The 18877-nt window shown below is 49.2% G+C and overlaps 3 protein-coding genes across 3 annotated transcripts; 2 read left to right on the forward strand and 1 right to left on the reverse strand.

The window, feature by feature from the left end:
* Positions 1-587: 587 nt before the first annotated feature.
* Positions 588-6996, forward strand: TMEM220 (transmembrane protein 220). The gene is made up of 6 exons (XM_017835977.1): positions 588-700; positions 838-867; positions 1706-1766; positions 4144-4267; positions 5060-5119; positions 6182-6996. Exons 1-6 carry the CDS (start codon positions 629-631, stop codon positions 6312-6314), a joined length of 480 nt encoding a protein of 159 aa, XP_017691466.1. The 5' UTR covers positions 588-628; the 3' UTR covers positions 6315-6996.
* A 380-nt stretch (positions 6997-7376) lies between these two features.
* Positions 7377-9525, reverse strand: ADPRM (ADP-ribose/CDP-alcohol diphosphatase, manganese dependent). The gene is made up of 3 exons (XM_017835976.1): positions 8963-9525; positions 8346-8462; positions 7377-8019 (listed from the first exon to the last, which is right to left on the reverse strand). The coding sequence occupies exons 1-3, from the start codon at positions 9513-9515 to the stop codon at positions 7733-7735; spliced, it is 957 nt and encodes a 318-aa protein (XP_017691465.1). The 5' UTR covers positions 9516-9525; the 3' UTR covers positions 7377-7732.
* A 275-nt stretch (positions 9526-9800) lies between these two features.
* On the forward strand, positions 9801-17902 carry LOC108507723 (protein SCO1 homolog, mitochondrial). The gene is made up of 5 exons (XM_017835942.1): positions 9801-9909; positions 10680-10877; positions 11788-11880; positions 11992-12107; positions 16943-17902. Exons 1-5 carry the CDS (start codon positions 9879-9881, stop codon positions 17069-17071), a joined length of 567 nt encoding a protein of 188 aa, XP_017691431.1. The 5' UTR covers positions 9801-9878; the 3' UTR covers positions 17072-17902.
* The last annotated feature ends 975 nt before the right edge of the window (positions 17903-18877 follow it).

The following is an 18877-nucleotide window of genomic DNA, read 5'->3' on the forward strand; positions in this document are numbered from 1 at the left end:
GCCCGAGCCTTCTCGCGACATTTCAGTTCAGGGTCACTGCCAATGTAACCCTGCCCTCTGCCGATGTGAAGCTGTTTATGTGTTTATAATCAGCGGTACAAGCAGTGAAGGGCAGGAGAACCCTGGATTTTCTGTAGTTCCCGGGATATGCACAGTGTACCCAGCGCCACGCGGCTCTGGACTTGGCTCAAGTTTGAGTGCAAGCATTTTCCAATCCCCAATAAAAATCGGGATTGATAAATCACAGAATGGCTTGTGTTGGAGGAGACCTTAAAGCTCATGTCGTTCCATGCCGCTACCATGGGCAGGGACACCTTCCACTAGACCAGGGTTGGACACTAGACTGGGACTTGGACACTTCCAGGGATGCGGCAGCCACAATTTCTCCGGGTACCCTGTGCCAGGGCCTCCCCACCCTCACAGTACAGACGTGCTGACGGTCCGGCCCAGGCGGCCGCGCTGCTGTCGGGCTGCAGCGCGAACGGGGACCGGGACCGGGATCGGGGCAAGGATCGGGGCAAGGATCGGGGCCGGGATCGTGGCTGGGGCCGGGGCCAGGACCGGGATCGCTGCCGGCGGGCAGGGCGGATCCGCCCCTCTGGCCTTGCCCCCCGTCCCCGCTCCGGCCATGGCGGCGCGGCTGTGGCGGCTCTGCAACCTCCTCATGGCCGCCTTCTTCGGGCTGGCGGCCGCCGTGCAGGTGAGGCCGGGGTCGCCCGGGCTGGGGGCGGCTCCGATCCCGGCCCCTCCGATCCCCTCCGTCGCCCCCGTCCCTCCCGCGGGGCGCGGCCCCGGCCGGGCCGGCGGCGGAGGCTCAGCGCGCTCCTCCTGCCGCAGGTGAACGACCCCGACGCGGGGCTGTGGACGGTGAGTCTGGGCCGCCCTTCCCCTTCCTCTGCCCCCGAGCTGGGGTCGCCGCAGGAAACCCGCTCACGGCTTCCAGCTGGAGAGCGAGCAGGCTCCGGAAAAACGATTTCTCTACTGCAGCGACGGCTGGAATCAGGCCATGCTTCCGGGATCTGCCATATTTCACCCCAGATCTGCACCTGGCCCTACACAGCATCGGTTCCCCGTGCGGAGCACCCCGAGCCGGCCCATCGCCGGCACCCCGAGTGACCCATCGCCCTGCACTCGCCTTGAGTCAGCCCCGGGACGCTCCCGCCGCTCAGCTCGGCCTGGGGGGCAATGGGGACAGACCCCCTGCTCTGCCCGCCCTGTCTCGGGCACAGGAGCGGCCCGTGGCCCCGGCGCAGTGCGCCGGGCTGGGGGCGAGGGGCACCGTCTGTTTGTGTGACAGGAGCTGTTGGGTGGGCAGGGGCTGCCCCTGCGTGTCTCCGGCGGTGGAGCCCCGCTGACAGCGGCACCGAAGGGTGGGCAAAGCCCCCCATACAGGGTGGGAGGACCCTGTCAGAGCTTTTCCTGGGATATCAGGATTGAGGGAAGGGGCCCTGCAGTGACTGATCAGGCAGCCAGCATTTGGTAACTCAGGAGCTAAGGAACAAGTCTGGCACTCGGCTGATGGCCCGAGATTTTGGGTGGTGATGATGAAGAGGAGCACTAACAGTGCCCGAGGGAGAGGCACTGGGAGTTGCTCTGTGCCTCTGACAAGCCGCTGTGAAGGGGAGAAGTATTGCTGTGGGCAGGCTCTTCTGCTTCCTGACCTTGCTCAGTTTTGCTACAGAGTATACTTATATGTCATTAACAGGTTGTGTACTTAGTGCCAGCTGCCCTGACACTGCTTGTCAGCATCAACCCTTCAATAACAGGTATGATACTGGTGTGCAAAACAGAGTCTCTGTTCAGATTTTGCCCCAAAATGGTTGTTTGTTTGTTTGTTTGTTTGTTTTTTATTGATCCACAGATTAAAATCAGACCATGTGGGAACATGTCCTACTATCTTTTGAAGGCAAAAGGTTATGGGACCCGCTTTTACAAAAGCTGGTCATTGGTTTAGTGCTGGTGGCTAGATGTGCTGCAGGTGAAGAGAGGAGCCCTGCAGAAAAGTCCACAGCTGGGATGGCCTGCCTTTGCACCCCAGTTCAGAAGCCTGGGAGCTTACTCTGAACCTGGCTCTGGTATTGACCTTAGCACATTAATTCACTTTATTTCCTTGTTATAAATCTGTGGTTTTGCTTATCTACCTCATGCAAGAGCAGCTGAGCTCAGCACAGTCCTGTGAAAGCACTAAAAGTCTTGTTCAGTGCCAGGTATTGCAGCTGCCCCACAGCGCACGCAGGGAGCAATGGCAATGTTCAAAGGCTGGGGTCAAAATTTCCGAGGGTGGATGCTACAGGGGCTAATGCCACTTCACATGTTCAGAGAATCAGTCAGATCAGGAAGGATATTGAGGGGCTGGAGCGGGTCCAGAGAAGAGCAATGAGGCTGGGGAAGGGTGTGGAGCACAAGTCCTGTGAGGAGAGGCTGAGGGAGCTGGGGCTGTTTAGCTTGGAGAAGAGGAGGCTCAGGGGAGACCTTCTCACTCTCTACAACTCCCTGACAGGAGGTTGTAGCCAAGTGGGCATCAATCTCTTCTCCCAGGCGACCAGCAGTAGGACAAGAGGGCACCATCTTAAGCTGTGCCAGGGGAAGTTTAGGTTGGACATTAGGAAGAAAATTTTACAGAGAGAGTAATCAGACCTTGGAATGGGCTGCCCAGGGAGGTGGTGGAGTCACAACCCCTAGAGGTGTTTAAGATGAGACTGGATGTGGCATGAGTGCCACCACCATGGCGGTGTTGGATCAAGTGATCTCTGAGGTCTTTTCCAACCCAGTTGATTCTATGATTCTATGGCCAGATTTGTTTCTGGACTCCAGAACGTAGTTAATATTTTTTTGTATTTTCATTCAGTAGAAATAATTTCATAATAAGGCCATTTTATATACACAAAGTGACTGTATGTGTTCTGGATGAATACTTGTTTTGAATAGACTAAAATTGCATTTAACACCAAAAAAGAAAACCTTCAGGAGTGCATGCTGTTGTCACAAATGACACCATTGCAGGCATTCGCTGCCTTAGGCATATAAAGTGGAAGCATCCATAAAGCAAAATCCCTGAGGGTTGGTTTGCTTGTGGTTTTGAACATTTCAGGGGAGGTTTATTATGTGTGATAGGTGTAGCTTCAACATAATGGCATTTGGCTTGTCAAGAGAATCTGCATGTTAAGCTCTCAAGTAGAGTTTTACCTGTGCCAAGATCTGTAGAAAATAAAGATTGTCATGACACAACTATTTTATAACTGGAGATTTATGTAAATACATCAAGGGATATTTGCCATTCAGGTCTGTGGAAGACCCAGATTCTGCCTGTGCTGAGCTGCAGTAAGTTCAGTCAAATGGGGAATTGATTACAGCGTTGGGTCACTCTGAGCTCTTGGGTCTTGGCAGCTCATCACCTTTAATGCTTGCCCAGAGGGGTCAATTCCCCAGAAAACCTGCTTTTAACTTTAGTTTTTTTGCTGTTGACATTGCTGAGATCAGGGAGAACCCTCAGTGTCATTTCTTACCTCCCCCTCAGGAGCCCCTGGAAAGGGACATGGAAAACCACAAGAACCTGTGGGCCATTCAGATATTTCTCATCATCTCTATTTATCTGTTTAAAAACATCAGTCCCCAGGCAGAGATGTTATCAGTGTTGCTCATCATCATCAGGCAACACCTGAGGCAGAGTCTCCTCAGGGAGTGTGAAGTCAGATGCTCCCCACAGTGGTGGCTGCCTAGGGGCTAGGCCTCTCCTGGGCTCCCTTGGGCCCCTGGGGTCGTGCTGAGCACCTGGTTTGGGCTGTGAGCTCCAGAAAGGCTGTTCCTCCTGCTCAGGAGAACTTCCATTTGCCATACACCTTGTGATTTTTTTTTTTCCATGCACATTAAATGCTGCAGCCTGTTGTGTTTGCTGCAGAGAACAGGAAAGTTTTCACTGAGGTTCTGATGCCGAGAAGTTGTATTCCTAGGCCCAGTAGTATTTATTTTTCACAGCACTTTTTAGCAGATTTCCCTGGTCATAAAGATACTGGCAATAATGACATCTTCCTGCCTAAGGTGTGTGTGTTGAAGGCACCTTTTTTTAGCTACTCAATTGCTTTTAGATTTATAGGTTTACTTCATGCTTCATGGTAGTTGCTGACAGTGTATTCTTTTCCTCAGATAATGGTGTTTGGAGGACCCTGTGTGACTTTCATTCTGCTGGCTGTGTGGTTGGGACCATTGCCTTGGCTTACTCTTTGTTTGCTTACGCTCAAGGAAACATTTTTCACGAAGAGGAAGGCAGGTAAACAGTGGGTTTTCTTTGCCCCTGCCCAAATCCAGCTCACCAGGCCATCTTATCCTGGTGTCACCTTCCAAAACTTTATTTGCTGGGCTGTTGCAGTGAGTGCTGTTGGTCCAGAGGAATCAGATCAAAGGGACCATAATGCTCCAAACCAGTGATTCCTTGGACTCAGGGAGAGTGAGCAGTCATTGCTTGCCTGATTGTGGCAGGTAGATTTATGGGGGGGCAGTTCTGGCTTTCAAAGTCCAGAACACAAGAACAGTGAAACAGCTTTGCACTCTCTTGCTGGAGCTGCAGGAATGGTAATTAACCTTACAAAAACTCTTGAGGTGATACCATATGCATGTTTATCTGGCATGGGCTGCTGAGTCCTCCAAACTGCCAGAGATTGAGGAGGAGGGAGGATTTCTCACCTGACATTTGGGTGTTGCCTAAAGTAGGTGCTTGTACTGTATTGAGGTGAAGCCCTGGCAGCTGTTCATGGTCTAGAAAACTGGGTTGCTGTTTGCACTGTGTTAATTAGAGAAATGTGCTGTGGAACTTAAGTCTAGCAGTGGAGCAAAAAGTGGAGGCAGGAATTTCTGCAGCTGTTTAGCCAGGTCATGTCTGTAGATTTGTGATGCAAAGTTACTCCTTATAAATACCTTTATAATTATAATGCTAGTAAAATATACTGAACTTCTCCAAAGGAGCAGCTGCTACTCCACTTGTTTTGGAGGTAAAATTTGTATTCTCTGAACACAGACATCTGCTTGTATTATTTTCTGATCTATTTTTCATTTGGCTTTTTAGAGAGTTGTTTGGTCTGGTAATTATTACAATATGGATGAGTCTTTGTCGCAGTTCAGCAAAGTAAGTTTTATTTTCTCCTTTTTTAAAATCCATTGCTATGTTCACACTTAGTGACTAGGTCCTTGAAAACACATAGTTGATTTTGGCAGCTTGTTTTTCTGTTTCATGTCACCCTCTGAACCTTTCAGATGTCCAAGCAGTAGCAGCTGGTGCTACAGTCTGGAGGATCTCACACAGATAGAAGTCAGGGCAGGAGGAAATGTAAGGCTACATGGAACATTTTTTTCTGCTCCCCTGCCATAATGGGGACACTTTCTCTTTGTATAAGATGCTTTTTTTTTATTCCAACTTGGTTTTGTAGCCTGAGTTGTCAGAAAATTATTTTCTGCTGGCACATGGTGCCTCTCCAGTAAAGGATTCTGCTGATGCATCCACAGGAGCCACATTAAAGTGGCTAAAGGGTTCCTGCTGTCTTTCCAGCTGCAGGCAGATGTGAATGTTTCATAGCAGTTGTAGCAGTGGCCACAAAGGCCAAGGACATCCTGGCTTGTACCAGCCATAGTGTGGCAGCAGAACCAGGGCAGTGCTTGTCCCTGTGCTGGCACTGCTGAGGCACCTCCAATCCTGAGGGCAGTTCTGGGCCCCTCAGACAAGACATTGAGGGGCTGGAGTGTGTCCAGAGAAAGGAACAGAGCTGGGGAAGGGTCTGGAGCACAAAGAGGAGCTGGGGGGGCTCAGCCTAGGGAAAAGGAGGCTCAGGGGGGACCTTCTTGCTCTTTGCAACTCCCTGACAGGAGGGGGGAGCCGGGGGAGATTCAGACTCTGCTCCCAGGGAACAAGGGACAGGACAAGAGGAAATGACTTCAAGTTGCACCAGAGGAAGTTCAGGTTGGATATTAGGAAAAATTCCTTCTCTGGAAGAGTGGTCAGGCATTGGATGGGGCTGCCCAGGTGGTGGAGTCATCATTCCTGGAAGTGTTCAAAAAACGACTGGCACTTCACGATAGGGTTTAGTGGGCGTGGTGGTATGTGGTACAAGGTTGGACTTGATGATCTTGGAGGTCTTTTTCAACCTTAACAATTCTGATTTGATGTAGCTCTGTTGCACTTGTTCCTTTATAGGAATCCTCTGGGAGGAGTTTGCTTGGCTGCTGCAGTCGTGGTTGCCCTCTTCCCCTTTGCTTCATGGCTGTACATTTATGTGAACAAAGAGCTGCGAGCAGCTTGGCCAGAGCACTGCAAAACAGTGATTTAACTGGGTAGGAGAAACTAAACATTCTGATTTTACTTGCCTTTGCTTTTGGTGATTAATGAAAGATTAGTGTCAGTTTGATAGGATACAAGAATGCCTGGCTACTTCTAGCAGTACCATTTGAGTTTCGGTAAAAAGTTGAGGAACACTGTCAAATCTGAATGGGGAATTTTTCTGTGGAAACTGTTGTTCAACTGGCTGCTTCCTACATTTTCAAAGCACTGTTGATCTAATGTGTTCTAATGGTATATATCCTGGCATCCCTGGATCACTCTCTAACCACCTCGTACTTTGGGAAATCTACTGTTCTGTAACATAAGGGACAAGTAAAGCAAACACTGTTTCAATACATGATTATTTACAGCCATAGAACTTCCAAATACCTGCCTGGATAATCCATTTGAGACTAACCTGGAATTGAGCAGTCTGTATTTCTATTCCTGTGCTAAAATGATATATAGAATATATTTGAAAAATTATTTTTGCTATTAACTGAAAATCACGAGTTTTGCAGAGTAATAAACACTATTTTTCTAAAGAAAACTCAACAAAAGTCTCCATATAGTTTATTTTTTGGGAGATGTGTACTTGAGCCCGCCACCAGCAGATGTGGGCTCCGTCACAACTCTGCTGGCACTGTCACAGCTCTGCTGCTCACTGGCTTTTTCCTGGAAAGCAGCCCAGCAGCAGTAAGCATGTCCCGCTGCTCATCCTGGAGAAGGAAGCACAGGTGGATACACTGGACATATGAGCTGGGTGGGACAGAGCCAGCACAGGTCCAGGTGCAGCACAGCAACACCTTTAGACTCATGTCAGGGCTCCTTCCCTCAACACTGCTGCAGGAGGTCACAGCTGTGCACACACAGGTCCCTGCCCATGTATCTGCACCATTCCCTGCTCTAGCACAGATGGTTTCCCTTCTCTTTAGGCTTAGCCTTTTCTGGGGATTACTTTAGTCTTTTAAAGCAATGTTGGAAAGCTGCATTAGGCTACAGGGTGGGTGTATTCAGCCAGACATGAGACATTACTGCCTTATGATGTTCACAGAAAATAAATACGTTGAAATGCGGCTGGGCAGGTACAACTCTGCATGCTTTAATGCTCACCGAGAGAATAACAGTGGGTGGTTTTTTGAAAATATTCATAATATGGTTTGCATCTTTTCACAGTAACAAATTCAGTCTGGATTAGGTGTTTCAAGTCAACATTCTGCATTCAATATTTCAATTACTGGCCTTCTCTATTTTCCACAAAGAAATCAGGTCTGTTTCCTTACAGAAAGGTAATTTCTAAAATCCTATATCCTGAACTAGAGCAATAAGGATCAGCCATGCACCTTTCTACAAGCAAACAGTAAGCTGAATCCCCTACGTTTTTATCCCGAGTCCTTCCCGAAGAGCAATCTGTATTTACTTGGCATTTCAGAACTGCATAACTCTGTCTGCAATTCTGCCCCTTCCCTTTAGTATCATTTTATCTTCGTAGACATAAATAGTCCCAAAAGCATTGCTTTCCGGGGGCGTTTCGATCACCCCCTCCAAGGTCAGGTGATGAACTCCATGGGAGTCCAGGCAATATCCCCCATCGTGCAGGTGCCCCGCAAGGACACAGACCACGCACCGGTGGGAGTGGATGACAGACAGGGCAGCTTCGTAATTCCAGGCCAGGCACACCCTGTCTGAAGCATCGGGGTGAATGGGCAGGTGACCTGCAGTTGAGAGGGAAAAAACCAGGAGAGTTAAACTGTAACAAAGTCTGTCTCATTGCTGTGAAGCTCAGCCAACCATGTGCAGAAAGCTCCCCCCAGTATGGACATGGTCTGTCCTGCTCCTTCACAGGTTACATGTGTATCTCAGGGGAGCTACAAAGCTGCTACATGTTTTCCTCAACTCACATACACCAGCTGTTCCCGGTATATATCCCCGGGAATATATACCCACTTCAAATATAGGGGTTGAAACTAGATGATCTTTAAGGGCCCTTCCAACCTAAACAATTCTGTGATTGTATGATATATTCCCCATATCCACCTACCCATAACTACAACTTTTTCTTGGTTTTCATCAGAGAACTTGAGGACTTCATCGAACCAGTTCAGCTGGGCTTGGCTAAATCCTCCATTAAATGCTACAAACTGAGGTTCTTTGAGCCCTACAATGAAGAAGAAGGTTAGGCACAGGTGCATACACCTCCCACAGCTCCTCTATTTGCCTTATGTAAATCTGCTTACAATAGATGGTTTACTCTCATAACTTGCGGGGTTTTTTTTTGCTTTTCTTGGATCAAAACTCCAGCATCCTTGGACAAACGAGAAGTGTTTTGTTAGTGTTTTCAGGGGGTTTGGTCACACTGCACGCACAGCGTTTCCGCTCTTGGTGTCCCCCCTAGTATGGGATGCGGTGGGCACAAGTCGGTGCTCTGCAACAGCCCCTTCACCAACAGCTACCCCGTGTTCTGATACTGTGGGGCACAGAGCACAACACAGACCCTTCCCACGGGTAAGGGGGAGCATCTCCCGTGCCCGCCTAGGGCCGCACCGACCGCAGGGAGGAGGAGGAGGTTGGCAGCCCTGGGGCACACGCCCGAGCCCCGCTGCCAGCCCCGGGAGCTGCTCCGCTGCTCCGCCCGCGCTCCTGCCGTGCCGGGTGTACCTGCGGGGCTGTTGAGGTCCTCGTTGGTGTTTTTCTCCCGCAGCAGCCGCAGGGACTCCTCGTAGCGGGGGCTGTCGGGGTCCCTGCCCAGGACGCTCAGATCGTAGGCGTCGAGCACGACGAGGCGGAGCCGCGCGGCCGGGCTGCAGTGATAGGCCTGGCACAGCCCGTCCGGGGGCCCGGCCGCGCCCCCCGCGGGGCGGCTGCACAGCCCGCTCTGCGCCAGCCGGGCCCGGCTGAAGTTGTAGAACTCGTGGTTGCCCCACGCGTGGTGCACTGGCACCGGCAGCCGCCCCAGGGCCTCCAGCACCTGCCGCAGGGCGCCCTCGGCCTCGTCGCGCCGGGCGTTCAGCCCGTCGATGCTGTCGCCCAGCTGCAGCACGAAGTCGATCGGCGGGCTCTCGGCGGCCCAGGCCCGCACCGCGTCTCGCAGCAGGCGCAGGCTGTGCCGGTAGTAGCGCCGTCGGCTGCCGCCGAAGTCGTGCCCATCGTCGGCGTCCGCGAACTGGATGTCGGCGATGACCCCGAAGGCGACGCGCGGCACCGCCTCCATGGCGGCCGCGGGCCGGGCGGAAGGGGCGGTGCGGGCGGCGCGGAATGGCGGGGCCGATGGCGCTGTGGCGGCTCGGCGGGGCCGTGCGGCGGGGCCGGGCCGCGCTGGGGCCGCTGCCGGGCCCGGCCGGGCGGGTCCAGACGGGGCTGCCCGCGCCCCGCAGCCGCCCGTTCTCGCAGCTGCCGCCGGGCAGCGGCCGCCAGGCGGGCGGGCAGAGGCGGGTGAGTAAGGGAGGGAGGGCCGTGAGCAGGGGGCGCGGGCCGGCCCTGCCCCGCCGCGCTCACTGAACCCCTGTCCCCGCAGCTCGTGTCGTGGCGGTCGCTGGCGGCCACCGCCGTGCTGGGCGGGGGGCTGCTGGTCGGCATGAAGGCGGTGAAGCGGCGCAAGGAGCAGGGTGAGTGCGAGCGATGGAGGAGCAGCGGCGGGGCCGCGTCTCGTATTCAGACGATGTATTTTTTGTACTCAGGCGATGTATTTTTTGTATTTAGGTGTATTTTATCCGCTCAGGCATCGCTCGGTATCACAGCTTTGCAGAGGGTCACTCCGTGCCTGTGTGTACGGAAGTGCCGTGGAAAATTTTCAAAAATTAAAAGCAAAATTCAGCGTTTGAAAGTTCTGAGGTTAGAATAGTTGTGTTTGGCTGCATGCGCTGTGCCAGGCGATGCAGCTCAGACGGGGAGCTGGGTGTTGTGGGCACACTGGGTTCCCTCTGTGAGGCACATGAGCTTTGCCCTCTCCTACAGGAAATGCCCATACCTTTCCTTTTCATGGATTTACTGTTGAAAACGGAGATATTACAGCTCTTAGGGTATGTTCAGCTTGCAAAGGATGCTGTTTTTTCCTATTTCCCACCAGGCCAAGTGGGAAATCGCCTTTCTCTCTTTATCCCCCCTTTCTTTTTAAACAAAAATGCAATCAGATAACAATAAAGAAAGATATTCTGTTTCAGAGGAATTTAGTGATATATTTGATTTTGTCCAAAAGGAATGCTTTTTGGAAGCCATGTGCACATTGGGTTCCACGTGACATGTGTTGGTGGATCTTGACCTGGCAATGCCCTGCCCATGACCCAGTGTGGTGCCTGACTTGGCTGCTTCCAGGGTCACCGGGGAAGCAGCAGGGATTGTGACATGGATGTGTTTGATCTCCTCTTGTGTTTTGTAGAGCTAGAGAAGGAACGAAACCGAAGCATTGGGAAGCCACTGCTGGGAGGGCCCTTCTCGCTCGTGAGCCACGAGGGGCAGCCCAGAACCAGCAAGGACTACATGGGCCAGTGGGTGCTGATCTACTTTGGCTTCACTCACTGCCCTGACGTCTGTCCCGATGAACTGGAGAAAATGATTGCAGTGGTAGATGAAATTGGTATGAGAATTCAGGGGATTCAGTGGGTGTAGAGGTCCTGTTTATGGGAGGGTCGGGTTTGTTCTAATGAAATGTCACAAATGGTGATAACTGATGATCTTCTTTAAAAAATGCTGTTGGCTGCTATTCAGTAGTTGAATTAATTGCTAAATGATCCATAGATCAATCTGCCTGTCACTAGGGTCTAACATGACAGCACTGGTCTTTCCATAACAGGAGACTTGGGAATAAAACATGGTGGTGGCAGATCACAGGGAATGCACTGCATTATATTTTTGCCAAGAAGTGACTGTGAGGTGTGTTAGGATTTTTTTCCCTCTATTTTATTCATCCTGAGAACAAATCTGTGTGAGGGTCTCTCCTGAAGCAGAACGGCTGTGCTGTGGAATGGAGGGAGGGGGAAGGCCGTGTGTTATGAGTTTCTCAGCCTGCAGGCCCTGAAGAATTATGGGGCAGGGATAGTGGTAAACCCAGCCAAGTGGGAAAACAGACTAAAGAGAAGGAAATACAACCAAGGCTTTGGCTGGAACATGAGGGAAAGAGCCTGAATTGTGTCTTCACATTTCCTCCTGTTCCCCCATCCCAGCATGCTTCCCTTGTGTGTGCCACTGTGCTTCCAAATGTGCATCACACCACCACGTCTTCTGCAGCACAACCAGTCTGTCATCCCTCCTGAGCAGGGCAGGGGCTCGGGGGCGGGGGAGCTGGAAGCTCCCAGCACAGACACAGAGCATTGCATCTCATAGCATTTGAATCATTCACAAATTAGATAGATTAAGCTGCACAAAATGGCCTTTTTAGTTTCTTAGGGTGGGCTTGGCCTGATGTTACTTGGCTGTGAGTTTGTTTGAAGGGAGATGAAAAATGATTTCTGGTTTTGTAAAATAAACAATAATTGTTAATGTCACAGAACAAATTCCATCTTTGCCTAATCTGACCCCACTCTTCATCACCGTCGATCCTGAGAGGGACAACCAAGAAGCCATTGCCAAATATGTTAAAGGTATTACTGCTTTCTTTCTCTGTGTCTCATAGCATGTAATACAGAGCACTGGAAAGGAGCCTCTTGAAGGGATTCTTTTCACTAAAATGTGTACGTCTTGTTTCTATCTAGAATTTTCTCCAAAGCTGGTCGGGTTGACTGGTACCAGGGCACAGATTGACCAAGTGGCTAAAGCTTATCGTGTGTACTACAGCGAGGGCCCCAAGGATGAGGACAACGACTACATAGTAAGTAAGAGTAGGGCCTTTGCCTACTGAAAGGCTGTGGATAAGAGCAGCATATAGATTTTAAAACCAGCTGTTGGATCTGTGCTGAAGTTCCAGGTGACAGACCCCTTGTTGCACTGATCTGTTAAGCTGTTTGTCTCAGTCAGAACCAAAGTGTCCTCTTACAAGCTCAGAACCTCACTGAAGCGTGTTCAAAACGTGTCCCAGCCCAGGCCTGCAGACAGTACCACAGGAACCAGTAAGGCTGGCAGTTAGTTCAATGTAATGTGTTTGACTGGCTGCCTTCCTGTGTGCTCCAAAGAGAAAATGGAACTGGGAAATTGAGGTGTCTTAGTTTAACAAGATTACAACTTAGAAATTAAGAAACTTCAGGTGGAAGTGTGGAAAAGGAAAAGAACAGCTTTTTATTAACAAAATCTGAATAAACAACAAATGATGGAATCAAAAACTTTCAGAAGAAACAAAACAAAGTCCCAATTTTCTTGGGAGGGGGAGAAACCTGCAGCAACCCAGGGAAGGAAGGGGGAAACTGAAGGCAAAATGTCCTGGGAGCAGAAACAGATGGGTGGGGGGAAACGGGACCCTAGGAAAAAGTTCCGACATCTCTTTTCAAACCTATCACATAAGGAAATAGGAAGTAGGAGAAATGAGAAGTAAAAGTGAGTAAGAACTCATTCTCTGCCAAACTGACACCAAGGAATGGAGTCTTCCTGGCAAGAGACTTGGATATCTCCCTGCAAATACTGTGAGCATCTTCTTCCTGTGACAAACAACCTGCAAGAGAGAGCATGTTCATTAATGTTAAATGAAGTGGGAATAAAATACATAAGTAACAGTGTGAAGGAAGAAAATGAGGTTTAAGTGAGGCTGAACTGAATAGTCAAACTTCCACTTCTCTGGAAGGGACAGGACTGGTTATAGGGCTCTGAGCTGCTGCCAAGACCTTCCTGTCTTGCCGAATTCTGAGCAAGCTGGAAGAGTAAAGCAGGTACAGGTGATAGGAAGAGTGAGGTTACATCTTACATGATCTGCCTTGTTTTTTTCTTCATTACAAGAACTGAGGACATCAGAAGAAACTAAAAACAGGTTCAAAAGGAAAGGTAATGATTCTCATTGCAGTGGGCACATGAGGAGTGGAATCCCTTGGTACAGGTGCAAATGGTGGAAGTCCACAGGGAGACTTGTTCTTAGTCTTTGGAAAAAACAATCTTTTGAGGGTTATGACACGCACAGAAATCTTGTGTAGTTCAGGAAGTCTGTGAGATGACAGTGTTTGGAAACTGGGAGGTAATAGAGGAAGTTAACATGGTTTTGGTGCTGATTTTATACTCTTTCTTTAAAGCAACTGTTGTTGGCCACTGTTTGGGGTGGGATGCTGAGGCAAATTGAATTTGTTCTAATTCAGTATTGTTGATTCTTAATCTGTCTTAAAACTACCTGACTCCCGCAAAAAAATTATCCAAAAAGATTGGGGGAGCAAAAAAAAAGTGGTGCATGGAAAGAAGGAGCAAGAGCAACACATGATCTCAGTGAAGAGAAGATGAAATCACTGGTGATGTCCACTGCTCTGCATCACTGAGGTGGGAGATCAGTAACTTGTTTTCACTTGAAATGGCAACTGGAAAGATACAGAAGCCTGTGACTAAGATAGTGTATTTGAATGGAGAAATTGAATGCCAATTTAAATCAATATGAAATCAATCTAAAGATACTGCCTAATATCAGACTTTTAGAAGGGGGCTTGTGAGAATGCAACAACAGGTTATAGGAACAGGATTGGCAAAGGATGCTTGCTCAGGAGAGGGAAAGAACTCCATAGAACCTGACACTAAATAAGTGAACTGAAGTTGAGGAGAGCTGATGGAAAGAGACCAGCAAAGCTGAATGAGTGCTGGTGCTTAGCAAGTGAACTACATGTGGATTCTGTTGAAGCACACCTGGATCCTGGCATGGCCATGAAGGGACAATACGGGGGTTCAGCCAAGAAGAGTAACTCCATGGATGACAGCAGCTTGGAGGGAGGCTGGAGGGTGACATTGGGCATAGGGGAAGGGATTCAGGATCCAGGAGGACCACTGCTCTGTGTTAGGGCTGTGAGTCTGAGGGGAGGGAAGGGCAGCAAGGAAGAAAGGCCAGTGAATTGGAAGTAGGAGAGCAGCCTAGGAGCCCCAGATGTGGTGCCAGGGAGGAAGAGTATATCTACATCTCCTGAGGATTCTTCATAGGCTCTTGGGTTTTGGCTCTGCATGCTCAGGGCAGGGGACGCAGGACTCAGGAACAGAGTGCAAACAGGATAGCGGCAACAGCAGGCCTGGGAGGGAGAGCTGGAGGCTGGTCTTGTGCCTACCTGAGACAGATCCAGGTAATTTATACTCTGTCAGTTCTTCCAGTAAGGTTTTTTCCTCCTTATGTCTTGCCTGGACCTGTGTTCCCAGCTGATGATGGAGTCTGATGTCTGTGCAGGAGTGGGCTCTCTGTCGTCTGCTGTGGGGTAGGGAAGAGGAACAAGTCCTCTGCAGCATTTGCTGCTTGTTTTGACTTGAAAAGAACATTGAGATGAGCATTTAGAAACGATAGTTTCTATTTTAATTTTTCAAGTACTACTTCAATATTACTAGTTCCTATTTAATAATCTCAATTCTGTAATTATCAATACCAGAATATCCAATTTATATGTTTTAGTCTGCAATTTACAAGATTTGAAACTCAAATTGTGACCTTCAGAACACTCAGTGGGAACAGTGCAGGCTTCAGTCGGGCAGAGACTGAAAAACTGTTTTTTGCACCCAAACTACCCAGGGAGTTAAGATGTTCTGAGCAGGCAACCTGATTTTTCAATTTTTTTTATGCTAGCTTCCATTGGAAGGATCTAAATTGTGATTTATCTTGCTTAAGACAAATTGTCTCCTTCAATTTGATTTTGTGATCTGATCTTGGGAATTTGAAACTGGAGTAAAATATCTGAATTAAACCCAAGTCAGTGCACAGGTGTGTTTCAGTCCCCAGCAATCACAGGTTCCTGGCCTCCATCACCAGTTCTTTGTGTCTTTGCTGATAAAGGTGTGGTCACAGTTGGGTGCAGGCAGTGTTTGCAGTAGATAGATAAGAGTAGATAATGGCCAGTCTTCGGGAGCGAAGATTTGGGAAAGGTCATTAACCCTTCGAGCCTGCGCAGTGGATTTTTTTTTTTTTTAGGTGAGACACAGCTTGCGCTGGACTGAGCCCACCCTTTAATCCTGAGGTTCATCTGCCGGGGCAGAGCAAGCTTGGACAGTGGCAGTGAGGTCCCCAGGACGTAGGTTTGTTTAGAGTGACCTTCTCTTAGATGGATTGCCTCACAGGGCTGACAAGCTCCATCTGCCCGGGGGGCTGGGAATCGAACCCGGGTCGCAGTGGTGAGAGTCCTGCACCCTAACCACTAGACCACCAGAGGCCATTGCAGTGGCGTTTAAATAAATGTGCTGTGGAGTTAATGAGGGCACTTGGTGTGTTCAGCTCGAGGAGACTGAGGGGAGACCTCAGTGCAGTTCCACCTTCCTGGGCAGGGGCAGAGGAGGGGCAGGGACTGAGCTCTGCTCTGGGGGGACCAGGGACAGCACCCAGGGAAGGGCTGGAGCTGTGTCAGGGCAGGCTCAGGTTGGATCTCAGGCAAAGGTTCTTCCCCCAGAGGCTGGTTGGGCACTGGGGCAGTGGGCACAGCCCCAAGGCTGCCAGAGCTCCAGGAGGGTTTGGCTGATCCTCTGGGGCACAGGGGGTGACTCTTGGGGCTGGGCCTGTGCAGGGCTGAGGGTTGGACTGGATGATCCTTGTGGGTCACTTCCGACTTGGTGTATTCTGTAATTTTGGTATAAATCCAGTGGGAGTGCCCAGGACATCCGTGTGTGAGGGTGTCTCAGGGCCGGCAGGGGGGGCCCCTGCCCTGCTTGTTCCTGTATCCTGTGGCCACTCCTGGCTCTGCTCCCCCACCATGGTGAGGTGCTGGATCCTGCTGTTTGCTGACAGTGAGCTTGGTTTAATAAAATACTCCTGTTTATATTGCATTTACATTCTGTTAGTAGCAGGAGCTTGAATACCTTGTGACCATCATGGAGCATCATGAGAAGTAGAGGGAAACTGGGAGAAGACCATCAGCCTCAGGTTTGCAGGAAGGGGCCCCCGCTTAGACAAGACTTGTCTGCTGAAAGTATTTCTGCACACATTCTGAGGGTGCAACGAGTTTTCTCTGTTTATTTTATTGGGTAAAACCAGCAGAGATCACTGAGGTGATCATAGAATCATGGAATATCCTGAGTTGGAAGGGACCCACGAGAATCAGTGAGTCCAACTCCTGGCCCTGCACAGGCACCCCAGCAATCCCAGCATGTGCCTGAGAGAAGAGAAGCAGTGATGCTGAGTTTTTCCTTGTCTTGCTTTACCTTCTCGTGGAGAAGTTTGCAGCTGCTGAAGGCTGAACTAGACACTGTTGCTGCTGACAGAGATGTGCAGGATGTTCCAGTGTTTAAATGGTGGCTACAAAGAAGATGGAAGCTCCCTTTTCTCGGGGAGTCATGTGGAAAAGACAAGGCACAATAGATACAAGTTACTTGTGGGGAGATTCCAATTGGACACAACAGGAAAAATTTTCAGAATGAGAACAATCAGCCATTGGAATAATCTCCCCAGGGAAGTGGCAGTTTTCCAGCATTGGATACGTTTAAAATTTGGCTTGACAGGGTCCTGGGCCATCTTGTCCAGGCTGTATTTTTGCCAAGAGAGATTGGATCAGATGATCCATGAGGTGCCTTCTGACCTGCCTTCTGTAATCTCTTACCAAACTGTGTTGTGCTCTCTTGCAGGTGGATCACACGATAATAATGTACCTCCTCGGGCCTGATGGTGACTTTGTGGACTATTATGGCCAGAATAAGAGGAGCACCGAGATTTCGGCTTCTATTGCTGCACACATGAGAAAATACAGATCCTAAAACACAAGGTCTTCAAAGATTGCTGTGAAGATCACCTGTGGGTTTGGCTGTGGTTGGACACTGGCATTAAAGCAGAAGCACACAAGTGTAACATCCTATCACAACATGCGTCCTTTCTTCCAAACAAGAAAGGCAATCCTGTTTCTGCAAATTACCATTACCAAAGATCTCTGCAGAGCCTTCCCCGTGGATATTATTTGCAGCAAGATCTAGGCTACCAAGTGAAATTTGGGACTTCTCTGAAACATTGTTGGGAGCAAAAAATGGAAAGCACTTTTCATTTGGGAAGAATGTGTGTGCTGCTGGTAAAATTAACTGGTATCTCTTGGCAAGACACCAGCAAAGGATGGTCACTGCAGGAGGATTGCTTGGTGAAAAGCCATGGGGCCATGGCATTCTCAGAGGAGCTCTGTCCTCTGGTTTTTCTGTACTGTCTTGCCTTCTGGGAGAGGCAGTTGCACTATTAAAAGCAGGAGAGCCTTAAGAGTGCTCCTTTATCCAGGTTAAGAAGGTGAAGGGCATGGAAAGCACTGGCAGCTTCCATGCGTGAGACCAGCCCTGTAGTGTGCCTGATCTCTTCATCTGATTCAGAAATGAAAGGGGTTTTTCTAATGATTTTTCCAGGTGAACACTGTTTACTTATAAGGAAAAGAGAAATGGGTTGCAAATAGGTTTTTCTTCTGGCATAAATGATTGTATGCATAGTTGCTCTGCTTGTGCTGAGCAGGGAAGTAGGAGGGTGGAGGGGGCTGTGTCCATGCAGAGGGCTGGCAATCAGATGCATTTTATGCAGTGCAGCATTTAAAAATAAAGATTTCTTTGTATAGGCAATATATATTTTTCTTTCCTTAGTTAGAGTTGACTAGAATATCATCAGAACTTTGTATGCCGGTCAAGCTTCATGTTCTTGCTGTGTTTTCTGTCTTTGTAGAAAGCAGTCTTTATTTCTAGTTGTGCACACCAGAAGCCTAAGGTGCTTTTTTAAGGCAGCTGAACCCCACAGAATGGCCCATAGGAGACAAACCAGAAGAGTTCTTGGTGTGAGTCCCAGAGTGTCTTAGACTGAACACAAGTATTCCTGCAGGTAGCACTGGTGTTCTGAGTGTGGGAGAGAACATTCCTGTCCGAGGGAAGGTGCAGGGTCTATGGAAAATTTCTGTCTTTCCAAAATTGTGAAAAACAGTAAACTTGACCTGTTCCAGAGCAATTCTAAACCACAATTGAGGAGTGCAGGCCCACATCAACTGCCCTGTACTGTAGTGCCTCCTGAGGGTGTCTGGAATGTTGCTGTGATAGAGTATGTCTCACACGGAGTTCTTCTTGTAAAGGTCTCTCAAGGAAGGAAGATTCCCAAAGTTCCGAGATAGGATATTTTTTTGTTTGCCTCTCAAATACTACATAGTTTAAAGAAGGGTTTTTTTGTCTTTTAAAGCAAGATTTTTTTTTTATCAGTTTATAGTGGGAGTTTTGAAAAGTGTCCTGGTAGGCTTAACCTCAACAGCTGAAAAGGAAATTAGTTTTTATTTTTCCTCTTTGTGCTGGCTGGGTTGATTGCAGTAGGCAATAGGAGTGGTTCCAAAGGAAATTTCACACTTGAGTCTTCTATCAATAAGAAGGTGCGTCAAGTCCAATGTGTTATCAATGGTATTAGTGTCTGTGATAAGTGGTACCCTGGCAATAATGATTTTGTTTTCATGGATGGGTTGCAAGTGTCAGCATTGTTTCAGAAAAGCCTTTCCTCGCTGTTTGGTTTTCCCCACAATCCTGGAGGTAACTAATTCTCAAAACTTCCCTTACAGAGCTGAC

The sequence above is a fragment of the Lepidothrix coronata genome, unplaced genomic scaffold (genome assembly GCF_001604755.1).
Source record: "Lepidothrix coronata isolate B3197 unplaced genomic scaffold, Lepidothrix_coronata-1.0 Scaffold267, whole genome shotgun sequence".
Lineage (NCBI taxonomy): Eukaryota > Metazoa > Chordata > Aves > Passeriformes > Pipridae > Lepidothrix > Lepidothrix coronata.